Source organism: Copadichromis virginalis, linkage group LG9, assembly GCF_057382275.1.
Source record: "Copadichromis virginalis isolate Kocher_CV1m ecotype Utaka linkage group LG9, C_Virginalis_male_GT1.1, whole genome shotgun sequence".
NCBI lineage: Eukaryota > Metazoa > Chordata > Actinopteri > Cichliformes > Cichlidae > Copadichromis > Copadichromis virginalis.
The window spans coordinates 35,101,625-35,127,441 of NC_140626.1; the positions used below are offsets into that span (position 1 = coordinate 35,101,625).

At 48.6% G+C, this 25,817-nt stretch overlaps 1 protein-coding gene across 1 annotated transcript; it reads left to right on the forward strand.

The window, feature by feature from the left end:
- The first annotated feature begins 1,074 nt into the window (after nucleotides 1–1,074).
- inhbaa (inhibin subunit beta Aa) lies at nucleotides 1,075–19,532 on the forward strand. Its single transcript, XM_085469117.1, has 3 exons — nucleotides 1,075–1,191; nucleotides 1,555–2,296; nucleotides 15,531–19,532. The coding sequence occupies exons 2-3, from the start codon at nucleotides 1,765–1,767 to the stop codon at nucleotides 16,349–16,351; spliced, it is 1,353 nt and encodes a 450-aa protein (XP_085325243.1). The 5' UTR covers nucleotides 1,075–1,191; nucleotides 1,555–1,764; the 3' UTR covers nucleotides 16,352–19,532.
- The last annotated feature ends 6,285 nt before the right edge of the window (nucleotides 19,533–25,817 follow it).

Genomic DNA, 25,817 nt, shown 5'->3' on the forward strand with positions numbered 1-25,817 from the left:
ATCAGAAACTCAGGTTTATGCTAGAACGCGGGACACAGCATCTTGGGGGCGATCGTGGCTCATGAGTTGGGAGTTCGCCCTGTAATTGGAAGGTTGCCGGTTCGAGCCCCGGCTTGGTCAGTCTCGGTTGTTGTGTCCTTGGGTAAGACACTTCACCCGTTGCCTACTGCCAGTGTCCGGCAGCCAGGGTGGCTGTGGCTACAATGTAGCTGCCATCACCAGTGTCTGGATGACTGGTTGTGTAAAGCGCTATACAAATACAGGCCATTTACCATCCCCTCAAAAAACACCTCGAGGCACCAGAACATCACCAGAACTTAGAACCCCTGGGGTTCCTGAAGAAACCGTTTAGATAGAAACCATGAAACACGTTGGTGGTTATTTCTCTGTGACGGCGTCCTCAGATCACCTCCATCACAGCAGCAGAATCAGAGACTGCTTTCATCCGTGTCCTTCAAACTTTCCACTTTGGGTTTGTCAGCGTCCCCCCCCACCCCCCCATCCCACCCGCTGACTGAAACTTTAGGTTTGTTCGTTTTTCTTCATCACTGAGGCTCTTCTGTCACGCCTGCAGACCTCCACCACTGTCAGCCGATGGCGGGGCACGTGAAGCCCACCGCCTCTTGGTTACTGTGCCCGTATCTGTGCCTTGAGGGTAAAGGAATCCCCGCCGCTTTGCCCGCCACGGGACGAGACGGCACAGTCATGAACTGTGATGCCATGTTGACTGTAGCTGTAGAGTGTCAGACAGACTGATAGACAGTCAAACGGGTAACAGATGGACAGGAGTCATAGCACAAACCCACTTCATCCAAGAATTTTCCCCTCGACATGCAACTCATTCACAGCCGACCGTGGGAGGAGGGGAGGGAGGGAGGGATAAAGGAATACCAGCTTTGCTCCATTAACAGCCAAACAGAGGGAGGGAGGGAGGAGGGAGGAGGGAGAAGGTAAAAGTTAGAGTGGTATGAGTCACAGAGGAGGATGGGAGGAGACTGGAGTGAAGGAGAGAGAGGGAGGGAAGGAGGGAGATATAATTATGGTGGGAGGCTGCCAGGGCGAGCGAGAGGAGAGAGAAGCAGAGGGAGGGAAAGAAAGACGAGCGAGAGAGAGAGAGTCCAGCCCACTCCGCTAAAACCATTCAACTGGTGAGCGAGGGAAGGCATTCACCACAGAGAGAGAGAGAACGAGGTAAAGGAGAGCGAGGAACTCCCGTCTTAACTTAGTCCAACTGCCTCTCTGACACACACAGACACACACAGACGCACACAGACACACACAGACACACACAGACACACACTCTGTGCGGCGACTTCACCCCGGGAACCAGGATCCTCCTGCAGACTTCATCATCCATTCATCACATCTGAGACTTTTTCTCCTTTTTCTTGTTTTCTTGTTTTTCTTTCTTTCTTTCTTGTGACGCCTCCACATTTTTCAGCCATCTGTCCCTGACAAAAAAGACACGGATTACTCATTTTCTCTGCCGGCGTTGTGTGTTTTTCTCTTTTTTGTGTCTGGTTTCTTTACAGCTTTTTTTCCTCCGTTTCACAGGTGGACTGTGAGCTGAGCTCAACTTTGCAGCTTCCAAACTTCTGAGAGAGAACGTGAGAGAGCGAGCAGAGGAGGAGGAAGGTGAATCTCAAACACTCTTCTTCTTCATCCAGGACTCAGTTTTTCTTCACTTTTCTACCAAACTCGACTCTTCTTCGTCTCCTCGGCTGTGTTTGAGCACCCGGCAGCATCACTGAATCTCCTGCCGTCATGTCGCTGTTGCCCTTGCTCAGCTGGACCCTCCTGCTCCTGGTCCAGGTGCAGAGCAGCGTTTCCGCCTCGGACCCGGCGGGGCCCGGGCTCCAGCCGCTTTCCCTGACCGTCCACCCTCACCACCAGCCAGACGCCGACTCCCACTGCCCCTCCTGCGCCCTGGCCAGGATGCGGAGGAACGAAGGGGTCACAGTGGGGGATGGCATGGCGAGGGGGCACGAGCAAGATGAAGATGAGGCGGCTCAGCAAGACGTGGTGGAGGCGGTGAAGAGGCACATCCTCAACATGCTGCACCTCCAGGCCCGACCCAACATCACCCGGCCCGTGCCGCGCGCCGCGCTCCTCAACGCCCTGCGCAAGCTCCACGTGGGGCGAGTGGCGGAGGACGGCAGCGTGCAGATCGAGGGGGAGGAGGAGGTGAGAGGGAGGGGAAGCCGAGGAAGAGGAGGAGGGGCAGCAGCACCATCGGTGGCGGGAGACGGCGGCGATGTTCAGGAGACGACGGAGATCATCACCTTCGCCGAGCCCGGTGAGTGTGACATCAACACGAGACAGGAAGTGTGTGTGTGTGTGTGAGTGTGTGTGTGTGTGTGTGTGTGTGTGTGTGTGTGTCCACCTGCGTACTCACTCAGTCAAACACCTCCACTCCCCTCCAACACACACACACACACTCTCTGTAATCACCTCCTGCTGTTGTCAGAGAATACCTCATTATGTACTTACAGTCAGAGCTTCGTGTGTCACTGCCTGTGTGTGTGTGTGTGTGTGTGTGTGTGTGTGTGTGTGTGTGTGAGTGTGTGTGAGTGTGTGTGTGTGTGTGTGTGTGTGTGTGTGTGTGTGTGTGTGTGTGTGTGTGAGTGTGTGTGTGTGTGTGTGTGAGTGTGTGTGTGAGTGTGTGAGTGTGTGTGTGTGTGTGTGTGTGTGTGTGTGTGTGAGTGTGTGTGTGTGTGCGTGCACCTCTTAAAGTGGTAACAGGGCTGTAATGAGTTTCTGACAGACAGTAGCAACAAAGAGCAGGAGACAGTGTGTGTGCATGGGGGGGGGGGATCAGGTGTTAACTGCGTTCTTCCTCTGCGCGTCACCTTTGACCTTCAGACCTGCTGCAGGTCCCGCTTCGCCTGCTCTCGTCGCGGCGCTCGCTGGCGTCTCCAGGTTTCGGGGAAAGCCTGGTGACTCCAGTGTTCTTCCTGCTTCCTGTGTGTTTCCGTGTTTCCAGGTTGATTCTGGTCACTCTGAACTCTCTTAGGTCGGCCACAGAGGTGGGGTTTATAGATGTAGAAGCAAATCTGAAGCCCTCGATCGGCTCACCTGTCAGTCGAGCGGTGTGGGCGGGACTGTGACGTGTTCTTCCTCCTCTGGAGTTTCTGTAGGCGAGAGTCTGGAACAGCAGATGGAAAAGAATTTTATGAAGTGGATCTGTGCAAACAGGCAGAGAGGAGCAGCTTTTATTGAAAGGAAAACACGGAGTTTGATCTCGTTCGTAGAGTTTGAAACAGCCAATCACGATCAGCTGTCAGACAGCTCCACGTCGCTGGCGTTTCAATAAAATCAACCGGCCGAAACCTTTGCTGTGCTCAGAGTCTCAGGAAGACGCCGCCTGCAGCACGCTTAACCCTCATTATGCATTACAGCCACATTTCAGAGCTCTGTGCGCCATGATTCTCCTCAGGCTCAGATTTATGGCCCCTCGGCCGTCGCTACGCTCCTGCTGGCAGCGACTGAAGGCAGCGTTCAAGGCAAATCAACGGCCTTGCTGAAATCTCACAGCACTGAGGACGCTAATTCAGATTACAGGCAGAAAACAGAAAACGCTCAGTGTGAACTTCATTCACAAAAGAAATCACCCCACAAACCGGCCGGGCGTCCATTTAAAGTAAGAGCAGTTTCCCCTTCATGCTCTGAATCATTAAATGTACCTCAGCAGTCTGCTCTTAATATTTTAGCACCAGTTTGCAGCCACGTTAGCACATGTGTCAGCCAGCAGGGGGCAGAATGACTGCATAAGCTCTCTTTGTTTGTTTGCATCCATTGAATGAATCAAAGTTAGTGTCTGCTGGTTTCTTACCTGTGTGCTGCTGGAAACACTGAGCCGATGCAGTGACGCTGGCTTCTACACGTATACTGATTTTCTGTTTTACACTCACACATCTTTATTCTGCACGAGTCATACTGAAGTCGTGTTTCAGTGCTACAGAGTGAAGCTGTGGAAGTGCCTGCAAATGTGCATTCTTCAGATTTACATTTTCTTTACCTCTTCATGTCAGACAGAGAATATTTCCAGTTAAATAAAAGCTCACAGCGCTCACCATGCCGGCGTGTCGAGCACTTTCAGTACTGTTTGGGTTCTCAGTCGTCCAGGTCATCGTAGTCTAAGGAGCTTGGAGAGAAAAGCGTCTGGACTTCTTTAAGTTGCTTGAAGACGTTTCACCTCTCATCCGAGAAGCTTCTTCAGTTCTAAGGTCACATGGTGGGGAGCCCAGATTTAAGCCCTGTGGGAGTTTCCCCCCACAGAGGGACAAAAGGACCCCCTGATGATCCTCTACCTAATCACCTGCTTGGGTTTTCTTGACTTTAATAGTGAAGTTAGAACGGTGCGATACCCTCCGCCCTGATGTGGCGGCGCTGTGGCTCAAGTTTGACGTTTTAGCTTTTTACTTGGTAAAGTTCAGAGTTTGGATCAAAACAAAGCAGGAGACCCGCCCATCCATCCACCCCCACCTCCACCCCCTCTGTGATAGCACTGGTTCTTCCATCGTTATTTTCCCACAGACACTGTGGGTGTGTGTTTTGCACAGGAAGTCTCAGAACTTTGTGCCATTACCATATTGGCCCAAACAAAGGATGAGGCTTATCATACGATGAAATGTGCCCGGTTTTCCAACCGGTTTTAGCGGTCGCTGAGCAGTTTGGGTGAAACTCGAGTCTGTGGAGCCACCACCAGTGAAAACACTCCCAGAATTCACTTTGGGAACATGTACATGTTAAATAAAACAGCCGGCATCATGGTTGACTCCAGTCCGTCCAGTACCAGTCCTTGGATGACTGTTCCAGTCTTGTGTGTGCAACCTTATTTTAAGCCTCGAGGACACCGTCAGCAGACACTTCCCCCTGATCTGATAAACCCTTGTTGTTTTTCTAAGATGTTACTTGATCCGCCATGAGAATACTTTTCACCCTGCCAGTCTTGTGCTTTGTCAGGACTAAGTGAGGCATTCAGGGACCTCGGTAATTATTTTGGGCGACGGAGATGACAAGCAGAGAAGCAGAGGGACAACTGGATTCTTGGCGGAGACCAAGTGTCAACCTCCGTTTAGCAGCTCAGACACAATATCCATCTGTCCGGCCTTGTCCTTCCATAAGCCCGCTCTGTTTGTCTTCCCCCCTCTTCTCCCCACACACAGAGGACAATTAGGCTAATTGAACTTAATTGAACACATCATTAGCGACATTCCTCAATCCACTTTCGCCTCCCCCTCTCGCTCTCTGCTGCCCCCTCTAACCTCCATCTAGCCTTCGCCACTGTGGCAGACAGAATAAACCGGTCATTGTTGGTCTATTCTGGTGGCCGCCTCTGTCTGGGGATTCAAACTAGCATCCGTGAGATGAGCTCAGGTTCAGGTTCAGTGACCTGCAACAACTGAGAGGAAGCAGTGAATAGAAGCGGCTGATAGGACAAAAACATCTGTAAGATATGAAAATAAACTACTTTCTCTGTTTTCCTTTCTCTCACTCCCATTTTTCTCTTCCCGTTGCTCCTCGTTTGATCTTGCTCCTTCTCTCTCATCTTTTCTTGGCAATAATTCTTTTTTTCCGTCTTCTTCTTTTTCTCTGTTTATCCATTCTTTGTGTTATTTTCAATCCATCTTTTCATCTTCTCCACCTCTGCTCCTCATCTTTCCTCTCTGTCCATCAAGATCTTAGCGTGACGCAGCTTTAGCGTGTTAACGGCGTGTTTACAGCCACAAGGCCGCCGCTGGTCTGAGGCCATTGTCGCCTCATCTTTGGCTGCTTTGATGTGTGTCTGAGATGCTGTGTGTCTGCAGAGATGCATCACTCTGTAGTAAACAGGTCCAGACTAGCCGTGCAAAGACACTCAAATGAGTGAAGAGACCCAGAAGATGCTCCAGACCCGTATCCACAATTATTGATCAGAAACCATCAACTTCCCACCATCCACAAAGCCAGCGTTGAGCTGGTGGATGGTTAGGGTGAGGACTTTTGGGACACCAACATTGAAAACCTCTCAACTGTGACACCAAAGAGGTGACACGCTCTGATCTTCAGTATCAGACTAAAGAAACTCAGCCCTGATCTCAACCATTAATCAACCACAGACCAGCTACAGACCAGCTACAGAGTAACCATAGACCAGCTACAGACCAGCTACAGACCAGCTATAGAGTAACCATAGACCAGCTACAGACCAGCTATAGAGTAACCATAGACCAGCTACAGACCAGCTACAGACCAGCTATAGAGTAACCATAGACCAGCTACAGACCAGCTATAGAGTAACCACAGACCAGCTACAGAGTAACCATAGACCAGCTACAGACCAGCTACAGACCAGCTATAGAGTAACCATAGACCAGCTACAGACCAGCTATAGAGTAACCATAGACCAGCCGTAGACCCTCCTCTGGTGCCTTAATCAGTTTTTGGAAGTTAACCCTGTTAGACCTCCAGCTCTCTTGCAGATATTCTAGTTCCACTGAACCACCACATGCATCTTGATGGTCTGTAAACTTTCAGTTACCAATAGAGATGGACCGATCCGATATTACGTATCGGTATCGGTCCGATACTGACCTAAATTACTGGATCGGATATCGGAGAAAAATAAAAAATGTAATCCGATCCATTAAATATCACGAAAGCACCTGACAAAACTTGCAACACGCCGTAACTCACCTCAGAACGTTAGCACGTCGGAGCAGTATGCATCACGTGATAGAGCAGCTGTGGCATGCCGGACCTGTCGGTGGTCTGGATAGCATGTGGAGCTTCGCTAGCGACCCGGCATTTCATCTCCGACAAAGTTATCCCCGAGAGAAGTAAAGCAAGTGTGTAAGTCCATCTCTGAATGTTTGTAAAGCATTCCTGCGTTAAGCTTAACGAGCGACTGCCTCTCGCTCTCCGGCTGCTACTTCAATCATGAAACTGCTTAACGATCAGCTGATCGGCTTTTCTGTCGCGAGTCCGTGTCTCTAGTTTGCTTTTGGCCCACTTTGCACCAGAAAGAGGAAACCAGCGGCTGAACAACAGCAGCACGTTTAAGCTTGATCAGCTGTTGTTAGAATGTATTTAATATTACTTTCTACACCAGGATCTTTTTCTACGTAGCTGACGGCTGGTAACTGTGCAGGGGCGGATCTAGCAAAGTTTAGCCAGGGGGGCCGATAGGGCATTAACAGGGAAAAGGGGGCACAAAGACATACTTTTCTTTCTTATTCTCGTTTAAAATGTCGAGCTTTTAATAAATAATTATCTGACACCCAAAGTTTTAATTTGATGTAAAATGAATAGAAGTCAATTACTGTATATAGTGACTATTAAGTCTAATATATATACCCTAGTAAGCTATAGTACTTTTTCCTTTGGGATGGTACCATCTGTGCAGTCTGCAATTTTGTTGAAGAAAGATGTTGAATCTATTTAATATTTCTTGAAAAATAATTGATTTCTGTGCATTTTTTTTCACACTGCATCAAATTAAGGTTGATTACGTCGATTAAGCATCATGAGGTGGAGCGTGAGGGGTGGTTCCCTATTTTTTATTTATTTATTTTTGTTGTTGCTGGGAGTTGGAACCCTATTAGTTAGGTTGCTTAATATTTACACTAAGTACTCTTTAAAATACCAGAATAGGGAGGATGGTGTAGGTTTAAGTTTATTAGATTGATCAGTATTGCTGAACTATGAAATATTTTTTTTGCATACAGGTATAACAGAATAGCTTTAGTGTAGTTGTTGTTTTAAACTTGAGTATGAACTTATACAAAATGCAGCAAGATATTTAAAAAACAGTTTTGTTGATTAAAAAACACTATATCGGATTCATATCGGTATCGGCAGATATCCAAATTTATGATATCGGTATCGGACATAAAAAAGTGGTATCGTGCCATCTCTAGTTACCAACGACTGTCTGGTTCCATCTTGTTGTCCAGGTTCTGGTCGACTTTGTTTGCTAAACAAAAGCAAAGCCACTGAAATTACAGCTCTGCCTTCACAGACTTTCATAAGTGGTCAGAACAGGAAGAACTAGTCCAGATATGTGCTTTAGATACTTGGAAACCCTGAAAACTGGCCACTAGATTTGAAGTAAGCAGATCAGCTGACTGGTTTCCAGCGTAGGCCGTGTTTATTCTGGGTCTCTGATCCCAGGTGTGGCTGTGTTTAGAAGACAGTGAGTACAGCATGAGAGTGAGACCTCTCCTCGTTGTCCTCTCTCTGCTGTGTGGCTCCATTGGGAGGAATCGGAGAGTTTAGGCAGAGAGGGAGGACCGGGGGAGGAATGAGTGGGAAAGAGAGGAGGAATCTGTGTGAGCCTCGGCATTTGTCCCCGGATGAACCGCACAGAGAAACAATCGGGTTTATATTTACCACATCAGAGGCTCAGAGTGAGACTGGCAGCACTGGGAGGCTCCCAGTGTGGCTCAGAGCAGGAGTGCTCTTAAATGTTGTTCATGTGTTGTGACGTTAAAGGGAAGTTGTTACCTTAACAGTTGAGATAAGACTTTTCCTGCAGAGATAAAGAGACAGGCAGATAAAAACCAGCTTCTTCTGCGTGACTGGTTTCATTCGTCTCGAGTCCAGGAAAAGTTTGAGCTGTCAATTTATCCCGTGTGGAAACTGAGAGCATCAGCTGAATCTGCTCTCAGCATTAATGAGCTTTCTGTTTAAGACACCAGGATAACTCACCTTTGCCCTTTGAAGGCACACAGATATCTGTTGGTTAAAGCTCAGTAACGTCCGAGTAACGACATCTTTAAAGGTCGTCTGTGTGCGACCTGTCAGCTGACACTGAGCAGATTCGTCCTGCTCCGGTGTTCCTCTGAAATGAAAGGTTTGGATCGATGTTTTCACACGGACACGCCCAGCTGCTGTGCATCCGTCAGCTCGTCTGATGGTGGATGACGTTAGAGCTGAGAAGAAGCAGCAGGACTCTGGCGGGTTTGAAGCTGTCTGCATGTTGGTGTTGCAGTCGACGGTCACGTCAGACGGCGGCGTTTTCTGTAAGCGGCGCTGTGCTAGAGTCTCGCTGGCGTTTGTCTGTCAGACCGGGCTGCTTATCTGCTCTCGGTATAAATAAACTGGCCTGGGAACCCAGACTGACAGGCAGGCTCAGCCACAGGACAGCACTGCGACTTGAAATTAGCTCAAATTTTTACGTTCCCCGGAGAGAAATGTGCTTCAGACGAGGGCTGAAAATGAGAAACAGGCCACAAAAGCACTTTGTTAAAACAACAGAAGTATGAGTGTTGGCCTCGCCGGGGTTTTATTGTCTTCGTGTTTGAAACTGCTGGAATCGTTTTACAGCCCTCTTTTATTTGGTACTAAGAGCCGGCGCACGTGATGCGACAGTTTTAGCAAATTACCGATCCAAGCGGAGCCGTCGCAGCGCCGAGAGCCACATCTGAAACTTCTCTGCTGCTTTCATTTCACTTTATTGTCCCTCCAAGTGAGAATAGAAGCACGACACGCGACTACTGGATGGAAACAACGAGTCCAGCTCCTTAGCTCCTCCCACGCAGAGGATCAGTGCTGATGTGGTGAACTTTAACCTTTAGCTGGTGAAACGGGCGTCCTGTAAATTGCCTGCTTGCCACTTCCTGTAAACACCTGCGTTCCATCAAAGCCTCGAGAAACCAGGATCAGATGTTCACAGACTTTGTTTAGACGCTCAGAAACAGACGAATCAGAAGCAGGACACTCAGCGACGCCAGCTGCTCGCTGGGTTTGGTGTTTTACCGATGTTTAGAGATTCTCAGTCGGGTTATTGTCACCACAGAGCGCCCTGAGTATTTAATCCAGACCACAGACAGGTCTTCAGGTGTGTGTTCTCAATCTCAGGTTAAACTCTGTTTTGCCAAAGCTCAGCGTTCAGGAGCGCCATGGCTAGTGCCCGCTCTGCTGCTGCTGCTGGAGCCACGCCCACTTCCATCATGTGAGGCCAGGGGATTAAAGCTGCACTTTTCTTCATACCCATCTTTACCTGAAGCTAACTGACGTTCTTTTACTGAAGCACTCTGAGTGCAGCGCGTTGTGACGTCTCCACCTGTTCAGTCTCGAGATGGCGCCTTTGGAGGCCTCGGCGTCCACGTCCTGCGTGCATGTGCACATCACTGTCACGCCAGCAGCACGTGACACCATTGGATGAGTAAAAGTTAGGTTTTCACACCGTCCACGTTACTGTGACTGACCAATCACAGAGTTTGTGTCATGTGAGCTCTGAGTGTGTCTTTGCGTGCAGCATGACCGCAGCTGTGATTGGTTATTAAACACAGATCTGAGCTGTGATTGGTTATTAAACACAGATCTGAGCTGTGATTGGTTATTAAACACAGATCTGAGCTGTGATTGGTTATTAAACACTCCTGTTTGCCCCTCCAGCCGGCGCTGAGCCTGCTGATGAACTCGTTCATGCCTCCTCGCCATTTCGTTGGGTTTGCCGACGTCACTGTGACAGCTCAGCAGCTTTGTAATCATGTGACCTCCAGTCTGAATTAGTTTGAATCATTGTGTTGAAGCGAATTATTGACGATGGAGAGTCTCAGGATTTAAAACTTCTTCTTTCTGGTCACATGACGATTTCCTCTTCATTGGAGGTTTTTTCCTTTTTCATTTCTCAGCTTCTGATTTCAAAGCACAAACATGTGAAACTGCAGCTCTTTAATCCAGACTTTTAAAGCCTTTCTCCACATGCTTAACTTGACGCATATTTAACCTGTGCAGGTAAACACCGGGGCCAGCCACGCCCTCCTAGTGTAAACTGTAGGACAGAAGAAAGGGCGGCTGGGCGGCGGTCAGGACAAACACGACGAACACCAACCGAGCTTCTTCTCACATGACAAACGTCTCACTCGCTGCAGAGACAAACACAGCACTGGCTGTTTTAGGGACTTTTTTCAGCGGCGGATTAATACACGTTTAGTGCTTGAATGATAATAAACTACGGCTTATCTGAGCCGAGGATTCTGGGAAACGGCTGTCAGCTGTTTGGTTTGATAGTGAGACGGTTGTTTGGTTACTGCTGACCGCAGATGCTGAGTCATGACTTCTGGACTTTAGTCCAGCAGCTGCAGGTTGGAGTTTTCATGTTCTCGCTCCTCAGAGGAGGAACCCTGATCTGCTGACCTGAGAAACAGCAGAGATCTGTGATTTTAGTCAAATATGGACGCACAGGACGGACTGAGGCGCTGTCAGGGCTTCCTGCTCCTCACAGGAAGAGCTGTGACTCTGCAGGTTCCACCGTGTAGCAGGACTGTGTGAGGACGCAGCCTGATCACACCAGCAGCTCATCCTCAGGGCGCACACACACACACACACACACACACAGTGCCCATGTTTGGACAGATGGGTACTGAGTGTGTGTCTGTACGTGTGTGTGAGTGTGTGTGTGTGTGTGTGTGTGTGTGTGTGTGTGTGAGAGTGTGTGTGTGTGTGTGTGTGTGTGTGTGTGTGTGTGTGTGTGTGTGAGTGAGTGTGTGTGTGTGTGTGTGTGTGTGTGTGTGTGTGTGTGTGTGTGTGAGTAAACATGGGGAACAGAGGATGATATGATGGAGGAGGGTGTGTTCACTCACGTGTCAACGGTCAAATCCAGCTTTAGTGGTTTAGGTTAGGCCCGCCTCCTCTGAAGGCCAACGCCCTCTTAAATCCCACCTGCTGGCTCCTGACTTGTACCTGTAGCACATAAATATGTGTGAGTGTGACAAAGTGGAGCTCAAACTGCAATGGCTGTTCCCTCACAGCAGGTCTCCGAGCGGCGCTCCGAGCGGCGCTCCGAGCGGCGCTCCGAGCGGCGCTCCGAGCGGCGCTTTTTCCTTTTGTGGCGCTGACCTGAGTGTCTTTGTGATGGGATTAGGTTTGGAGTTTGTGTTTGTGGTTTTAGTAACACAGATAAATGCCGTCATGAAGTGTGACCTTTGACCTTCAGGTGTTCAATAACACAATAACACTGGTCAGCTCTCCCCCGTGTGGGTGACAGAGGGGATTAGAGAGGATTTAATAAGATTTATAATAAACCAGCCGTCCTTTTAACAACATACCAAACCGTGTTTGTGCTGCGTGTTGGCAGGAAGTCTGTTTAGCTTGGTCTGATAAATCAAGTCACAGTCATAATAATCTCCACGCCGCGCCGATGGAGGGGAGGGAACGCTGCTGGACTCAGAGGTCAGTTTATCGTTCCTGACTGTCAGATTCCTGCTGAACCGTCAGAGTTAAAACCCAAACACGGCTCTACCCCCAACCCTAAGAAGCGAGCGAGCAGCCGCAGTAGCAGCCGGTCTTCATCGGTGGGCAGTGTGTGGTGTAACGCTGGTGTAAAATGGTTATCAATGCTCCGTGTTCGATGGTTACAGTTAGGTATGAGATGGTTTCTGTGAATCTGAAGCCGACATTTGATGGTTTGAGCTTCATATTAGGTTTGCAGTGGGTGTTGAACGAGCTGCTGGGCGAATATGATGTAAAAGCGTTTCTAGAATCAGTCTGTCAGGATCTAAATTCGGCCGAAATGGGTCTAAATTGGTGTTTAATGGTTTAAACGATGTTGTTGACTTTAATTGAGTTTCTTAAATAAAATAGAAGCTATTTCTGGCGTCTTCTGACCCCACCTTATATTTATCTTTATTCTGATAAGACTTTAAGTAAATCAAAGGAAAACACTGAACTTAACTGTGTGTGTGTGTGTGTGTGTGTGTGTGTGTGTGTGTGTGTGTGAGTTTATGTCTGTGTGTGTGTGTGCGTGCATGCGTGCGTGTGTGTGTGTGCGTGCATGCGTGCGTGTGTGTGTGTGTGTGTGTGAGTTTATGTCTGTGTGTGTGTGTGTGTGTGTGTGTGTGTGTGTGAGTGTGTGTGTGTGTGCGTGTTTATGTCTGTGTGTGTGTGTGTGTGTGTGTGTGCGTGTGTGTGTGTGTGTGTGTCCTCGATGCGCTCGTGTAGATGGAGGGGATTAGCAGCGAGCAGGCAGCGAGTGATGAGCTGCGAGGGGAAGGCTCGCAGAGTGTAAACGAGCGTCTCCTTTCTCGCCTCCTCTGCTGCTCCACCTGTCGCTCTTCTTTGAGCAGCAGCTCGCAGTGATGCTTCAGACCAACGTGTCCAACTTTGTGTCAACGCTTCTTTTGGTCTTTTTCCTTTTTTCCATCCTGACAGTAAAAGCTTTCCAAAATCCACAGAAGCTGCACATTCCTGACATTTTTCCCATTTAATGGCATCAATGCTTCGGATCTGCATCTGGACCAGCCTCAAACCCACCCACTCATGCACGATCATGTGACGCGTGTGGCAAATTTTTTTCTTACATTAGTTCATGAGAAAATAGACGGAACAGCTCAAAGTCGCTGCCCAACCAAACTCCATTCACTTTTCTTCGGTTTTAGGGAAGCGGTGCAGAAGTCGTCCATACTGTCATCTTTAGCATCCACACATCTGACCACACGGTCACATGACCCACAGCCGGGTTTAACCCTGTGCGCTGTAGCACAGAAAGCGTTCAGTTACAGTCCAGATACTTGTTTATCTCTCAGGCTCACACATGTTACAGCTTTCTCTGAGAAATTACAGTGCAGGAATGTTTTGGCTGCTTCTGGGCTCGTGATAAGAAGACTTCATGCTTTTTATGACAGTTGATTTTACAGCTCACAGAATGAGATCAAGGACGAGCGGCGCGTTTCCCATCGCTTCTGCACGCAGATGTGAACGAGCGTCTGTCCGCAGCTCGGCCGTGACCGAGCAGCTCTGATTGGCTCCGGCCTAAAGCTGCAAACATGCAGCTACTGTGGGTTTTTATGAGCTTGTGAGAAAACTAACAAAGAAGCCGAAACCTGCAGCTGATACCCTCAAAACACCTCACATCACCACAGCCGGGCAGAAGCAGCACGTCTGAGTTGAACTGCTCCTTTAAATAGAATAAGAGGTCAACAAAGCTACTTCTTTATCCGTTTTCAGCATCATGAGTGAAAACATGGCTGCTCTCAGCGGCATGGACGCCACGCCATGCCAGCGTGGTTCTGCTCGAGTGCCCACAGAAACCCACAGAAGCCGTGCTTCAGCTCCACGCTGCCAGATTGGTCCCTTACGCTCTCACAGGATCTCTGTGCTTGTTTGAAGGCTGCAGTAGCTATTCTAAGAAACAATGAATGAACTTTTATTTCCTTATCTTCGTGGAGTGTCGACGATGATGCAAGCGAGACAATCGCCTCCGAATTGTCGCTTGAACTGTGTTAATGGACTCGCTCGAGTGCCGGCCGCCTCCGCATACGCACACGAGCCGCCCAGTCGCACCGTTCATCAGCTGACGTTCAGAAACTCCCAAATCGTGACTTTGACTTTCTGCACGGACGCCCACGGGCGACAGACATCGGGGAGAGAGCGGGAAAGGTGATGTGAGGCGCTTATGCAACACCGGCGTAACTGGTGCTGTTGGTGTGGAGGCTTCTAGGAGATACGAGATACAGTGTGTGTGTGTGTGTGTGTGTGTGTGTGTGTGTGTGTGTTTGCATGCTGGAGGAGGTTTTGTGTGTGTGCAGGAATTCAGCTATTCCCTGCAGAGATTGTGAGAACTTTAATGTCTCTGTGTGTGTGTGTGTGTGTGTGTGTGTGTCTGTGTGTGTGTGTGTGTGTGTGTGTGTGTGTGTGTGTCTGTGTGTGTGTGTGTGTGTGTGTGTCTGTGTGTGTGTGTGTCTGTGTGTGTGTGTGTGTGTGTCTGTGTGTGTGTGTGTGTGTGTGTGTGTGTCTGTGTGTGTGTGTGTGTGTGTGTGTGTGTCTGTGTGTGTCTGTGTGTGTGTGTGTGTGTGTGTCTGTGTGTGTGTGTGTGTGTGTGTGTGTGTGTGTGTGTGTCCTTCTCTTTCCTTCACATGATTGTAAACTGACTTTCACGGCTCTGTTTTCGTTTTTTTGCTCAAAGTCTGCTATCAAAATAAAATGGGAGCTTCCTCCAGGGAGCTGCTGAAGCCTTAAATGATTCAGCCAGTAAACGTCCCCACTCTGATCGCCTACATAGAAAACTATCTGCTCAGGAAGCCAGCAGCTGCTGCGTGAAAATGCAATATTTGACTTCCTGTTCAAACAGCTTGGCTGGCTGTGACCTGCAGAGGGAAACGCTTCGTTTGTTTTCAGACACGCTGCAGTAAATCCGCTCGTCCCGGGCTGCGGTATGACACCGAGCTCCTGGTGGGAACCATTAGCTGCTTTAAACGCTGCCTGACTCCGAAACCTCCGACCGCTGCTGCCGAGTCAGCAGGAAGAGTCCAATCAGCTGTGTGTAGCTCACATGTGTCTCACAGAGTCCTCAGTGTGTGTGTGTGTCCCTGCTGACGTGTTGTAAAATGTGTGCATGCTACAATTAGGACGGGTTCACGGCTGTGTGAGTGAAACAGTCCAAAAGGTCACTGCGCCCTCTACTGGTCAAAGTCACATGACTCATGAAGTGACTGAGGTGACTGAGGTGACTGAGGTTGGGGTGGATGGACGGGTTGGTGTGTTTGAATGTAGGTGGTATGACAGTCTTTCTAACCGTCCGTCTCCATCTGTCTCCGTCTCAGGTGAGGTTCCGGGCACGGTGAACTTCGTCCTCTCCAAAGAAGGCGGCGACCTGTCTCTGGTGGAGCAGGCCAACGTCTGGCTCTTCCTCCGTTTAGCCAAGACCAACCGCAGCCGAGCCAAAGTCACCATCCGCCTCTTCCAGCAGCACCACCCGTCCGGCGGACGTCCATCTCTGCCGCAGGACGACACCCTCCTGTCAGAGAAGACGGTGGACACCCGCCGCAGCGGCTGGCACACCTTCCCGGTGTCGGCGGCCGTGCAGGCCCTGCTGCAGAGCGCCACAAGTACGACACTGAGCCTCAGGGTGTCCTGCCCGCTCTGCGCCGACACCGGCGCCACCATCGTCCTGGTCTCGGGCAGCGCTGAGACATCGCAGCGCAACAACCAGCGGGAGCAGTCCCACCGGCCCTTCCTCATGGCCGTGGTCCGGCAGGGAGACGGCAGCGACTCGCAGCGGCGCAGGAAGCGCGGGCTGGAGTGTGATGGGAAGGTGCGTGTCTGCTGCAAACGGCAGTTCTACGTCGACTTCAAAGATATTGGCTGGAACGACTGGATAATCGCTCCACGCGGTTATCACGCCAACTATTGCGAGGGCGAATGCCCCTCCCACGTGGCGAGCATCACCGGGTCCACGCTGTCCTTCCACTCCACTGTCATCAGCCACTACCGCATGAGAGGCTACAGCCCCTTCCAGAACGTGAAGTCGTGCTGCGTGCCAACCCGCCTACGAGCCATGTCCATGCTGTACTACAACGAGGAGCAGAAGATCATCAAGAAGGACGTCCAGAACATGATCGTGGAGGAGTGCGGCTGCTCGTAGACGCAGACCTGAGCGGGACAGGAGGAGCACCTCTGAACCCAGAGAGGGAGGAAGCTGACTCTAGGATCATCACGTCACTTTTATTGACTGTGTTTCATCCTTCGCCTCCTTCCGTCCCTCGAGGTCGCCCTCTGGGATAAAAACTCTGCTCCAGACTCGTCCAGCAGAACTCAGAGAGTCTCCACGGCACTTTCAGAAAAAGAGAAGAAAAAAAGCTCTAATATATTTTTGTTACAAACGGAGGAGCGAAGCTTATTTATGTGGCTGAGACGTTCAAGCACCGCTGAACCGACTTCGGAGAGACGAGGTGCCTGAAAAAAATGCGACAAAAGAAGAAAAAAATCTCAAAACTATGCAACTTGTTTCACGTTTTCAGACCTTATTGTATTTTATTTGTCTCCGTTTGTCGGCTCCCCAAATGTTTACTTTCTCAAAATGTTGGAGGAAGACAGAAGAAGACTCTTGTACTTTATTTAGAAGTGTGTGTGTGTGTGTGTGTGTGTGTGTGTGTGTGTGTGTGTGTGTGTGTGTGTGTGTGTGTGTGTGTGTGTGTGTGTGTGTGTGTGTTGAGAGATACTTGAAAGAAACAAGTTGGCTCGGCTGCTGGAACCAAACACTTCTTTATGTTATAATTATTATTGTCAGTAAGTATATTAATATTATTATTGTTGTTAATAATATATTGTGTTATCATGTCTCTTTTTTAAAAGAAGCGTTTCAAACGTGTTTATTTTTTGCACTATAGCGACACTCGTGTTCAGATTAGCCACAGACAGAGAGGACAGACCGGAGGGAGGTCACAGGTTTGAGCCCCACTAGTCTTGACAGAATACTTGAGCGTGTCATCAGTTGTGTCACTTCCTGGTTGCTGAGGCTTGAAGCTGGCGTCTAACGCTCACTGCCAGAGAATCCTGATTTTGCCAAAAGCAGGTGGCTGACTCGCGTTAGAATGTACCTTTGATTTCAGGATGTGGGTCTTGATGCTGTTTCACAATAAAAGTCTAGCAGGAAAGCTGCATCCCCTTCTGTTTGTTTCTGTCACTGCTTCTCAGTGAGCTGCTGCCCACGCCCAGCTCTCTGTACTCACAGCATGATCTGCTAGAGGGTGTGGGGGGGCCACAGCCCCGTCCTCCAGGGCGTGAAGCAGGTATGGAGGAGATCAAAACTCCAGACATCCAGAGGCCCCCAGAACACAAGAGACCAAGGAAGACCAACAGAGGGGCAGCCGCGCCACTGTCCCAGTAAGAGCTGAGGAGAGTCCCAGATGAGGGCTCACTCAGCAGCCGCGGAGCAGAAGCCAGGGGGAGTTGCAGTGACGCGCCCGTGAGCTCCGCCGGCAGCCAGCCGTGCCTGAGTGACCGAGCCCCAGGCTCCAGGCCCCGATAAGCAGCCACCAAGGAGTGAGCCGGTGTGTACCTGGACGCCCATCCCCGGACACCAAGAACCACCAACGCACCGATGTCTGAGGGAGTCCGCCACTGGCAGGGGGAGTGGTGGTAGGGGGAGATAGGCCTCCAGAAAAAACAGTTTCTAAATTTTTAACATGAACATGAGCTTCATGACAGGAAATCAGGAAAAGCAGAACGGTTCTAGATTTATAAAAGATTACTAAGCAAACGTTTGCTAACAGTAGATACACAATAGATGTCTCCAGAAAACGACGTTCTCCACTCACCTGCTGCTTTCTGACACTTAGCGGCAGGTCAGCTGTGGAGGCTTCTGATTGGCTAAATCTGCACGTGCCTGTTGCTATATAGCTGTGCTAGCCAACCAGTTAGCATGTACAGATTAATATGTTTATATGGAGCTAAGAACTTAAATAATCACACGGGGAACCTCCGGTCTGTCCGGTCAGAAGCTCCGAGGACTTCTGCTAAAGTGAAGCACTTAGAAAACGTGCTGGTCACACACTTTTGTGGGATCCACTTCCTGCGTTTGTAAAACAGGCTAGCTAAAGTTCTCTGTGATAGCTAGCCTACAGCTAACCCGCCTATCGAACCTCTGCAATCCACGTTCACGTCTTTGTCTGTGGTGAATGTTTACAGCATTAGCATCTCATCTTTCTCAATGAACTCAAAAACAAAGCGGCCTTTATGTCTTTATTAAAGTTACGTTGTGAGTTTTATGGGATTTTTCCACACAGGGGCTAAAATTAAATTTTTTTTAGTTAAAATCTGGTAAAATTTTTGAAGTTTTTCTCCTATGAGACAAATCGCTGCATAAACGCAGCATTAATCATATAAAATGTTGGTAACATGGCACTTTGGATACATGAAATGGGAATTTTCATATGAATCATAAAATTCAGTTGATTTGGTGAAAATTCAATTTTGACGGTGAAATTAAAGCTGTTAAAGTTGATATTTAATGTCTTAGTTTGCTTTAGGAGACCAAAGAGTCGAGTTTGTGTATCTGTTTGTTTTTAAATGAAAAGCAATGAATTTATGATCTGATTCAAAAGGATTTCACAGAAAAACACAGAAAATGATTCCTGCAGTTATTTTGTCCTGAGTGAGTTTTCATGTTTTTAGTTTCTCTGCTGTTGTTTCATCCTCTCGCTCTCTGCACATCAAGAACTCCACTTCCCACAATGCTGAACTGAAAAAAAAAAAAAGACAATCCACAGCCGTAAATTTAGTAGAAAACGCCGTCCAATCAGAGTCCGGCTGTTTCTGTGTCGTGTGTGTTTCTATCAGTATTGTCGATTTGTTCACCAAAAGTTTTGGAGTGTTTGTCGCCTTTTTGATGAAGTTACATGTTTTCACTTTTTGGATTTTTTTTGTTGTTATGATGGTTTCATGGAGGAGGGCGGAGCTTCCTCTTGTTCTTCTGGACTGTGGGACGACCTCGGAGTTGGTCCTGTGTACATGGACACAAACAAAACGTCAGTGCAGAAAAAAACTCAAAAAGAAGCAAAAAATAAAAAACAAACAAAACGTGGTTGTTATTTGTTCAAATTTTGTTTATATTGAAATGAAAAAAAAATACTGACACTGAACAAAGTGGACAAAGAATAAAAAGTCTATTTTTTATTCTGTATATATGGAAATCAGATTCCAGTATGTTGCATTGCTTTGTTGTACAAATCAAATGTGCTTGTGGCATTTTTCTAATCTAATTTATTTTATAGTATTTTTTGTTTTTCTGCTTCACCATTAAAGTTTAAAGGACGTACACAAGAGTCACGAGTCATCGTTTCTTTTCCTGTGAAACTGGACATGTTTAAAGCATCATGTCCTGTTTGACCTCTGACCTCTTCCTCAAAGTCACTAGATTGATCTGAAGTTTGCTGTTCAGAGCTGTTTCAAACTGGTTCTCGCTGCCATCGTTTGCATTGATGACACAGAGATATAACGTCAAGTATTGTCGCTTTAAAATACAGTTACCATGGTGACCCTCAGGTTTAAGGCTTCACTCTTGGACCACACTCCTTAAACCACACTCGTGCACGAGGAGGAGGCGCAGCGGGAACTGGCTTCCTCATCCAGAGGCAAAAATGCAGTCTGTGCTGAAGCTGCGATCCACGAGGACAGAGGTCAGAGGTCACCCTCCGCTGACCTGTGACTAGCCGCTGGGAGCCTGAGTGTTTGCTCTGCACTCTGAACTGAAAACAGTGAGTGGGAACAAGCTGAGAGGAAAGACACGAATCATGTGAGCATAAACACAGAGCGGGCCTGAACACCTGCAGCAAGTGTTACAGGTGGTGTCCAGAGTCATTTCCTGTCTTTGGTGGGACCAGTGTCAACGCTATAAAAAAGTAATGTTTTACACATATTATACAGAACATTACCTTCATGTGACTCTGTAAAATCATCTGTCTCATAATCACCATTTAACAACATAGACCTGAGGCTACAGCCCCTCAGCACAGATCCCTATCCTAATGAGGACACTGTGAGCTTCCTCTTAGTATTTAGGTTTGAACACAACCAACACAAAGAGGCTTTAAAGTGGTCGTCATGGTGATTCTACTGTATAAACAGGAACAGGTAGAAATGAGGCTGCAGCCTGACTGATCATCAGTTTGTTACCTGTTGAAGTTCAGGCTCTGGCTGCTGGGCCGAGGTCTGCACACGCTCAGCTTTAGCTCTGGGTTGTTGGATAGCTAGGTGTTAGCATGCTGTCTGTGCAGATGCTTGTGTTAGTTTGTCCTCTCCTAACACAAACTACAATCAGCTCATTGTAGCCCAAGTGTAGGCAAGAAAACTGACAATTCCAACTTACTGACCTACTGGGAACCAGTTCTTGTAGGAAATTTCTTCCCTACATGCTGCAGTGCAGGTGGTTTCCTCTGAATGTTTTCCCTCACACACCTCAGGACATCCCAGTGAACACACAGACCGTCTCATCCTGATCTGTTGCCACAGGCAGCTCTGATCAGCTGACGATGCTCCATGTGAAGCTCAGGTCACTTTGTGGATAGCAAACACTGAATCAGCTACTGGTCACGTCTTAAATCTCGCCTGGACGCTCTTGTTACACTTTCTCTTGTCTATGTATTGATTAGAGTGAAATGAATTAAACAGTAAATAGTTTTTCTTGAGTGACTCTTTCCATTATGACGCTGGCATCGCACCCAGAGCAGAGATAACTGTGAGAGTCTGAGGTGCTAAACTCCCCACAAAACTGCAAAAGGCTTAAAAGGGTTTAGTCTGCAGACAGACTGTGGAGCACAGCTGTGTGGACATTTCACCACTAACTGTATTAGCTGTCATGTCCTTTGCAGTAACCTTTATTTGCATCTCTCACTTTATAAAGATGCTCTGACTCCACCTCTGTTTGTCTGCATTCAGGTTTTGGTGTCGTAGTTTTGACGGGGGTCGGGGTGGCGGCCATCTTTGCAGAGGTTCATTAAACTTCAGTTTTTATTAACCCGAGGTCACTGCAGAGGTAGAGGGCACTGCAGAGGTAGATTTCACTGCAGAGGTAGAGGTCACTGCTGAGGTAGATGTCACTGCAGAGGTAGAGGTCACTGTGGAGGTAGAGGTCACTGCAGAGGTAGATTTCACTGCAGAGGTAGATTTCACTGCAGAGGTAGAGGTCACTGCTGAGGTAGATGTCACTGCGGAGGTAGAGGTCACTGTGGAGGTAGAGGTCACTGCAGAGGTAGATTTCACTGCAGAGGTAGAGGTCACTGCTAAGGTAGATGTCACTGCAGAGGTAGATTTCACTGCAGAGGTAGAGGTCACTGCAGAGGTAGATTTCACTGCAGAGGTAGAGGTCACTGCAGAGGTAGAGGTCACTGCTGAGGTAGATGTCACTGCAGAGGTAGATTTCACTGCAGAGGTAGAGGTCAATGCAGGTGTATTTATCCACTCACCTGAAGCCCCACCCCTCCCTCCTGAAGCTGAGCTAAAATCCACAGCTCCGCCCACAATGACATCACACAGCACCAGAGGTCATATCATTTAGTAGCCGAACTCTTTGATGCCACCTCGTTCACTTATATTTAACTTGTGTTCTTATGAGGCGGCGTCACGCTCTGTGATCTGCTGTGAAGTGTATATTTAGAGTTTACTGTCACATCTTCTGTTTCCACAGACGTGACTCACAACACGCCGTCGACCTTGGAGAGCCGGCATCAAAGCCAGACTCCGCTTGCAGCTTTCAAACAGCAGCACACAGGGCACCAGGAAACCCCAACAACCAGCAAAACACACAGTGTGTGTGTGTGTGTGTGTGTGTGTGTGTGAGGTAATGGACTGAGGTCTGTGTGCGTGCTGTTGTGAGGAGACACAAACAAAATGTCATTTAATGGAAGGAGAGTGTGTGCGTGCGCTTGTATTAGTCATGCTGTGGGGACGTAAATGTGTTTACACAGCAACACTGCGGGGACTCGGGTCCTTCTGGGGACGAAGAGTCCTAATCAGATAATTATTTGGTTTAAAGATGGCCGACCAATAAGAAGTTGTGGCTTTTATATCGTCAGTGCATCGAATCAGTGTTACAAGCTGTGGCCACCAGAGCAGGACGGAGGACTCAAGACAAAACCAGCAGCAGCAGCTTTGATTCTTTATTTTAACTGGAAATCAAATTTTAAGGGAAGTTAAATTCACTGGGGTGATGTTTAGGCTGCAGTCTGAGTCGAGTAGCAGAGAGGAGAGTAGAGCTGCTGCTCCGGGATGAAAGTATGAGGCAGGCTGTGAGAATTTTCTGAATTACTTGGGAGAGTCCTGAGTGGAGGAGACACCTGGTTTGTTGGGTTAAAGCAGGGGTGGGTAACTCCAGGGCCGGTGTCCTGCAGTTTTAGATCTCACCCTGGGTCAACACACCTGAATCACATGATTAGTTCAGGCCTCTGGAGAACTTCAAGACCTGTTGAGAAGGTAATTTATCCACTAAATCAGCTGTGTTGGATCAAGGACACATCTAAAACCTGCAGGCCCTCGAGGCCTGGAGTTCGACACCCACGGGTTAAAGGCTGGTGAGCTCCAGGAGGGAAGCCAGGTAAGGAGCGGATTCACCGCTCTGATGGAGCTGACCACCTGGTGAAGACTTAAATACAGCTGGCTGATGGGAAACAGGTGAATGGGAATGCAGAAAACACAGCAACCGAACAACAAAACCAGTACGGCCCATACCGATAATCAGCTTCAGCCTCCTCCACCATCATCGTGCCTCCTCTTTGGTTTAGAAAGCAGGAGCTCTGCATCATCATCTGGACATAAAACATGACTTTGTGTCAAAGTCAGAGTCTGTGGTATTAATATTATTGGCCATCATTCCCAGTTCAGCACTGTGTGGTGTTACTAGTGTGAAAAAGCATCTTTAAGCTAAACCCTCAGTTCAACCCTTCCTGCAGCTACTCGAATCCTTTCAGGGCTCCCACCAAACCCAGTAGTTTTAGTTTTTACCCCCCAGCACACAGACAGACTCTTGGTGTAGGACTGAGGTGTAGGCAGGCTGACACCGCTGCAGAGTGTGTGCAGCACAAATAGACGTCCCTCTTAATGACAGGAGGCAGTAAAATGACTCGCAGATGAAGCGCTGGCCTCAGCGGCACATCAAGGCCCGCGACTCTTCTGTGAGGACGTTTCTAAATCAGACGCACAGACGTGTCACGCTTTGGGGTGCAGTTGGATATTTTAAGGCGCGCGCAGTCATTACTGGTCCTCACAAGACCAGCAGTAAAGCGGCTCAGGGCGAGCGGAGATCAGAGGCTCCGGGGACCGCAGCAGGGTGTTCCCCTGCCAGCGGGGCAGCCGCCGTGGTCGACTGCTGTTTGATGCTCTTTCTCAGGAGGTGACGTGATCCTGTCAACGTCTGTGAGAAACTTTATGTCACGTTCAGGGAACATCTGAAATCTGAACACTTAATCATCCTCGTTCAAGGAGTAATTATACTTCACTGAAGTCGAGTCATTAAGCAGCCGCTCTGCTGCCGTGTCCAAACGCCTTGTTAGGAGCATTTCACCATAAAACTGTCGGTCATTGGACGGAGGAGTCACTGACAGCACGGTGAAGCACGCAGAGGGACGGATCAGCTCCGACTCTGCTAATGAAAGCTCTCTGGGTAATTTCACTCGGAAGTTTTTCTTGACAAATTACCAACACGGACGATTTGCACAGGAAAAAAATCATTCGGGGTAATTATCACAAATGACTGTTTCCATCTGCGATAGCGGCGCTGTGAGAGTTAGCTTACAGAACAGAGGGTGTTCCCCGGGAATCTTTAACTCTGACTGCGAGTTAAAGATAAATCAGACGATCACGCTGAGCTGCTCTTCATCATAATCTACAATCTAAACTGGTCCACATCCCCGCTGAGGTTATCCGAGGAAACTGGACCGTCGAGCAGAAACGTCCTGCAGGTTAGACCCAAGAGTTTGATCCAGACTGAAGCAACAAACGTGGACAAGATCGAGTATCTGAAAGTGTTTTTAAAAAAGTGTTTCTAGTCAGAAATAATAAAGAAGGCGGCCGTGTGTCCTGCCTGAGGACGCTTCTGTCAGTCCAGACTACAAACTGATGCTTCAGGTGCAGCAAACTAAAGTTTGTGTGGAGGATCTAAAGCAGACGTCTGACTGCTGCTCTTCAGAGAAACAAGTGCGCTCGTTACTGTTTCTAACAAGAAGTGCCGACCACACCGACTGGACGACTGGTTCCAGTTAGGAACCAGCTGCTCTCACAGAAATAGTTCCTGTCACACAGTGACTGATGAATCCGTCCACTGCCACACTGTCTGTTTCACCCCAACAGTACAGGTTCTGATTACACAGCAGCTTCTTCCACAGGACACAGAGGAACACTCCACCCGACTCTCCATCACTGGTGGCAGTCACAGCGTCTGTGTTCAGCACACTTCAGTTTGTGGAAGGAAATGAGAAGCAGATACTGTGTGAGCACATTAATGAACTTGTGGCAGATTCACTGAAAAACGTTGGAACATGTTTTGTGTAACGGTAGACGTGATTTGAAACAGCACTCAGCTGCTGAACGCTTTGCCAGAAGGTTCAGACTGTTAATTTCCTGCTAAAATGTTGAGTGTAAACACTGTGGAGAGGGCGGGCGTGGCTGAGAGGCTGATGGAGCGTGGTGGAGGAGCACGAGGTGACCTGATCAGCACCGTCACACCCGGCTGCACCACCACGCTGCTGCTGAGCCTGGAGTCAGGCCCAGAGAGGATCCTGACCCTGCGGCGCAGCTTTGGAGTGTTTCAGGGTTCCCTCGTTTCTGGAGCTCATTAAAGTGTCCTTGAAATGTGATTTAATCAGCAGCCAGCTGAAGACCGTGTGCGAGGACTGCCATGTGCGGGCTGGATATCCTCTGAAGCTGTTTCCATCACAGCGTAAAATTTAAGTGGGGCTAACCCGAGTTTCTTTGAAACCGCAGAAAGCCATCGAGGGTGGCAGGAACGCCGCATCAGGTCAGCAGGATCGTTTCTGAGGTCGGCGGTTTGGCCCCGACGAGGCTGAGGCCTCCGAACCTCAGACTGATTTACGGTCTTCCATGGAAAACACATTCTGTGTTTAAAAGCTCGGTGGAGACGTTAATGAGGCTTCTGCTGTGAGCTCTTATCTGCTGCAGGCTTCAGTTTATCGTTCACAGAACTGTTTCCACTGAGTCAGAGCCACAGCCCCACAGCACACGCCCAGAAACCACCGCTTCACTAAAGCCGCTCAGCCATTGGTCACTTAATCAATTAACTGTTCACTTCTACTGTCAGCCATGTTCCAGTGCATGCACAGGTATAATACGTCTTCTTCAACCAGCTGATTATCAGCATCTCCTCACTAACAGAAAGTCAGTGTGCACACAAATGTCCCACAAAGGTACAGGGTTGGACAGGAAGTGTCTCTGCAGAGTGTTCGCTGCATGTTGGTTATTTAACCGCTGAAAAGCAGAGAAACTGATGCCATCCAGTGTTTGTACTTCTTTATCTCATGTTTCTTTGAGCTGTTGGGTTCTGCTGCTGGTGCTTCGTGAATGAACGGTGTTCCTACCTGATCACACACCCTTGCAGCTGC